The sequence below is a fragment of the Crocodylus porosus genome, unplaced genomic scaffold (assembly GCF_001723895.1).
Source record: "Crocodylus porosus isolate Cpor-Errol unplaced genomic scaffold, CroPor_comp1, whole genome shotgun sequence".
NCBI lineage: Eukaryota > Metazoa > Chordata > Crocodylia > Crocodylidae > Crocodylus > Crocodylus porosus.
Window position 1 is genome coordinate 5,434,243 of NW_017728916.1, and position 5,235 is coordinate 5,439,477.

At 47.9% G+C, this 5,235-nt stretch overlaps 1 protein-coding gene across 1 annotated transcript; it reads left to right on the forward strand.

The window, feature by feature from the left end:
• The first annotated feature begins 35 nt into the window (after positions 1–35).
• RAB9B (RAB9B, member RAS oncogene family) lies at positions 36–4,470 on the forward strand. Its single transcript, XM_019536291.1, has 2 exons — positions 36–512; positions 2,479–4,470. Exon 2 carries the CDS (start codon positions 2,511–2,513, stop codon positions 3,114–3,116), a length of 606 nt encoding a protein of 201 aa, XP_019391836.1. The 5' UTR covers positions 36–512; positions 2,479–2,510; the 3' UTR covers positions 3,117–4,470.
• Positions 4,471–5,235: the final 765 nt, after the last annotated feature.

Consider the following 5,235-nt stretch of genomic DNA (forward strand, 5'->3'; position numbering starts at 1 on the left):
GAGCCTCCGGTGCCGCCGCCCGTCCAGTCCGGGGCATCTGGACACTCCCTGCCCGCCGCCCGCCCAGGAAGGGCCCAGCGGTGCGGGCTGCCCTCCTGCCTCTGCTCCGACGGCGGCTCCGGGCAGTCTCACTGGGCAGCCCCGTCGGGTACTTGTTCTGAGCCCCAGACCTCGGTCCCCGCCCTGCTTTCTCTGTAGATGCCTCCCGAGCTCACACCCTCAGTAAGGCCAAGCGTTGCGCTGGGGCATAAGGCCCGCATTCCCCTGATGCACGGGATAGGCCTGTCTTGCCTCCAGCTTCCAGCAGGGCTGCGCAAGGCCTGTGAGTTTCCCGTAGCCTTGGTTGTTGCCACTCTGCTCCCTGCTTGCAAAGTCAAGGGGGTTCCCAGCGCAGCTGCTGAGCACAGCTCCACATGCCTCACTCACTCTCCTCTTCTTGTAGTGAATGTAAGCATCAAGAGAGGAGCCAGCTTGACAGCCCTGGAGACTGACATCTTTGTCTGCTAGAACAGGTATGGTACAGGCAGCAGCAGCAAGCTCTTGTGTCATCCTGGCATCATACCTCCATCCCAATTTTTTCAAAAAGCTTATCAGAGGGAGAGGATAATTCAACCCTTGGCCATTCTGCTGAGACTACAGATGCAGTAACCTGTTGCACTGTAGTTGTTGCAGTATGATCTTGTAACTGTGCACTGAGAGCTAGACTGACAAAAAACATTGCAGACCAAAAACAGGGCCTCTGTGACTGGGGGCACCTTCAGAGCAGTGTGGGGAACACAGAGAAAGAAAGCACAATTTAATCATTAAGGTGAGTCAGCTTTGCCTTAGACATTCTAACAAACCAGCTCTTACGCAGTCATTTGACCTTTACAGCCATGCACTTCTTAGCAAATAGGACACTTGAAACCCAGGCACCGAAAGCTGCTTTGTTAATGGGAGAATCGCAGAAATGGAGGATTTAGTGGCAAAAACAGGGGATGATGGAACCTTTCGTTATTCAAGGTGTATTCCGCCAAAGCCTAAAGTTCTCCTGCTGTACTATGCTTTCACTGGGATGCCTTAAGGTGGGGGTGTCTAACTCACCTTGTATCACAGGCTGGATCCAGACTGCAAGGCTCTTTGTGGGCTGGATCCAGCCTGGGGCACGTGTGTGGGAGCAGGTCTGACTGACCCAGGGTATGTGACAGCGGCAGCAGCCTTTGCAAGCGGCACATAGTGCCCCAAGCCATGGTTGCAGTTCTAGTTTTGGCATGGGGCACAAGGCACCAGTGGCTCCTGCATGGGGTGGTGACACAGTGCACCCAGAGGAGCTGGGGCAGGGGCAGTGATCATGGATGAAGTAGCTAAAAGGGTGACCCAGGCTGTATCAGCTCTCACTCACCCTGATTGCTGAGGCCACTGGGGGTCCAAGTGCCGTGGATTTTGCAGCAGGCCACTCCCCCAGCCATGTCTCCCAACTTCCAGTGGATTGCCAGTAGTCTTAGGGGCCAGATATCCATTCAATGGAGCCACTTTTCAGTCTGTGAGCCACATGTTTGACACCCCTGCCTTAAAGTAAAGGTTAGAGAAACAGGGTGCCATTAATACATTCAGTGAAATTTTAGGCAAATTTCCTTCCTAAAACTTCTGGGCAAGCCATAGCTAGATTGCAGCAGTCTTCTGGGAGGGAGAAGGGTGAGCAAAATAATCCTGTATTTGTGGTGCTGGCACTGTATAAGAATCTCCTTTTGGAAGAGATTTAAGTCCCCTTTACTTCTCTCGTACTGTGTCTGATATGCTTAACCATTATTAATTCAGAAGTGGGAGGTGGGCTCAGTTATCCATGTGGTGCTGGGCTGCACTCTTGCAAAGCCAGTATTCTGCCTCTTCTAGTCTTGAGACTTATTTCTTAAAATACCAAGACCCAGATGTGGAATGCAGTTCATGACGAGGACAAAATGAGTACAAAGGCTATTGAATTCCTTTGTGTATCCTCAGTCTTACAGTTGTCTGTTTCTGAAGTGAAACAGTAACTTACAGGCATGTTTTAGGGCACATCTACAGTTGCGCTACATTGCCATAGCAACCACATGGGTCTACACGTGACTGGCAGCTACTGTGCCATAGTAGCACACGTCCCTGTTTTAGCATGCCACTACGGCAGAGTAGCGGCTAAAACTAACCATGCATCCTGTGCACAGTGCAATATGGGCAGTTTACTGTACCATGCTTTACTGCTTCCAAAAGGAAGTAGTAAAGCATGGAGCAGTAACAACATCACTGTAGGGCAATGTGTAGACATGCCCTTAGGGACATCGATTATATTCCTCCTTTAGCTGTAATGATTTTCCCTATAGAGACAAGTAGATGTTCAGTCAGTTATACACTTCTGTAACTCAGCTCAGTACCTAGACGCTTCATTCTGGCATGGAGAAATTAATTGCTGAACCAACTGGACTCTATTCAAGTAGATATCCCTTCCATTTTTTAAATCTGTAGGTTTCCTTGGTCCTGCTCCTTGTGCTGCTGCAATGAGTGGGAAGTCCTTGCTTTTAAAGGTCATTCTCCTGGGGGATGGTGGCGTTGGAAAAAGTTCCCTCATGAACCGCTACGTCACTAACAAGTTTGACTCTCAGGCTTTCCACACTATCGGTGTAGAGTTTCTAAACCGTGACCTGGAGGTGGATGGACGTTTTGTGACCCTCCAGATCTGGGACACTGCAGGACAGGAGAGGTTCAAGAGCCTGCGAACCCCTTTTTACAGAGGGGCAGACTGCTGCCTGCTGACCTTTAGTGTTGATGACCGCCAGAGCTTCGAGAACCTAGGCAACTGGCAGAAGGAATTTGTCTACTATGCAGATGTGAAGGACCCTGATCACTTCCCATTTGTGGTCCTGGGCAACAAGATTGACAAACTTGATAGACAGGTGACCACTGAAGAGGCTCAAGCCTGGTGCATGGAAAATGGAAACTACCCTTACCTGGAAACCAGTGCCAAGGATGACACCAATGTGGCAGTGGCCTTTGAAGAAGCTGTGCGACAAGTACTGGCAGTTGAAGAGCAACTGGAGCACTGCATGTTGGGGCATGCAGTAGACCTGCACAGCAGCTCTAAATCAGGATCTTCGTGTTGTTAATAGTGTCAGTCACTTAGATAACACACCCTAGAACTGATCCTTAAATGGAACAAGTGCAAATGGCTCTCGGTCATATCAGGGAATGCAGAGAGAAAAGTGGGTTGGGTTACTGACTAGAAACAGCTTTCTGTTGAACCATGTGGAGTGCTGGGTTAGGTATATTATGAGTGACCCAAGTGCATCTGGATGTAGCGCTGCTTCCTCCCCTTATTCTTTCCAGCTGATCTCAAGGACTGGGTTAACCTAACAGGCTTATGAATTAAGATTGATGCTAAGAAATGTCCATAAAATGTTGTGTGCAGAGCTCTAGACATTCCTTAAAGTATTTCATTAGTGAACTGAAAAATATTCAGCCCACTAAACTCATACCTTACTACCAAAGGGAAGTTTATTCAGTATCCTGCAGAACATCAAAACCAAACTGAAAGATTTGGAAAACCATGAGAATATCCATACAGTAACAATAGATGTGTATAGGCCCGTTTCTTAGGACTATCGCATTTTGTCCTGATCTGTCCTAATCTTCTGAAGCCTTTTGGAAGAACTTGTGTGCAATGCTGAACCTGGGTCCTCCTGGAAAGTAGCATGTCTCAAAATATTTGGAGAGATACAAGGGTGAGAAGGGTGTTTGAATGTTGCTGCCTACCTTGGTCAGTTTTTATTTGCCAGCTCTAACTTTGCTGCATATGGATGTTACTTCCACAGAGTGACTGGCTTCTTGGTTACAGTTGTGCTGTTGGCTTTTCCTGAGGCATAGCACTAGATGCTGCTGCTCACATCTTGGATGACTCCCAACTGGACATCATCTTCATTCATGGACACTGTCTTAGCCATATTAGTTTGATGGACAATAGACCCTCAGTGTGAACATGGGTCTTGGTGCCATGTAATTACCAGTATATATCATGGCTGTAGAAAAATTGGTGATAGATGAACAGAGGAACTTTTTGATGTGCAGCACGTTGATGAACAGACTTGTGGATATCCATTAAAAGCACCTTTTTGCAGGTATGCTGGTGAAGCAGTCCTGGTCCTGGGCACAGGCCTAGGATCCTCCGTGCTTTGTGAGCCAAAAGGCCAGTGAGCCAAAGGCCACTTGATCTGAGATCCCTTGAGTTGGATGCGGCAGTTTAGAATAATTTCTCCATTATTAAATTGCTTTCTCAAGAATCTTGGAACAGAAGGGATAGTGAGTGGGAGGTAACCACCAGTGATGAGTCTCTAGTGAATTGTCTACAAGACTTTTAATGGTAGGGCTGTTAAGCTAATAGGCTCTGTGTTAACATGGTACCTTGCTCAAGACCATTGGGGAGGTTAGAGAAATTTCCACGTGGCTGAACATTTAAAGGAAAAACAGAAACACCATTAGAAATGAATCATAGGCCTGCTAACCCAGGGCACTGGCCTACTTATGGTGGCCAGTCTCAAGGTATCTGTTTGGAGCCAGTGGGTCTGTGTTTGCTGGCTGCTCTAATTTTTTTTCCCTTTGTAACCTTGTAATATGTAACTTCATGCTCTCCCACATTTGTCCATGATCGTGTAATGATGACTGCCTGTGAGCATATCATTGTCTGCCTGTGAGAGCACTCTCTTGTGTATATCTCAGCTCGTTGCTGAGTGCAAACCATGAGCCCAGTTGCTCCCCTGTTTGTCTTTGGCCATAGATGCAGTAAGTGTAAGTCACGTGGCTCACATGCAGCTAATTTTCTGTTCTTGCTGAGAGGTTTCCACCTTAGCATTGGCCAGTGGGAGCTAGTGGCAATCATCTAAAGGCTCCTGCACTGTGGGAGAAATGTCTTTTGCTGAAACTCAGGGTACGTCTGCCCCCTCTCAGAAGGGCAATAGTGCATATAAGTGACTGCAACTGTAGGTGCAAAGGTCTTATATAGGAGGCCTGACTTCAAAGAGGTGCTAAGTACCCATCACTCCCATCCAAGTGAATGGGCTTGTGATGGGAAGTGCATGCCTCTGGGAAATCAGACCTAGGGTGTTCACAGGATGCCCTTGCCTCTCCCTAGTTATACTTTGCGTCCGTGTGTGTGTGTGTGTGTGTGTGTGTGTGTGTGTGTGTGTGTGTGTGTGTGTGTGTGTGTGTGTGTGTGTGTGTGTGTGTGTGTGT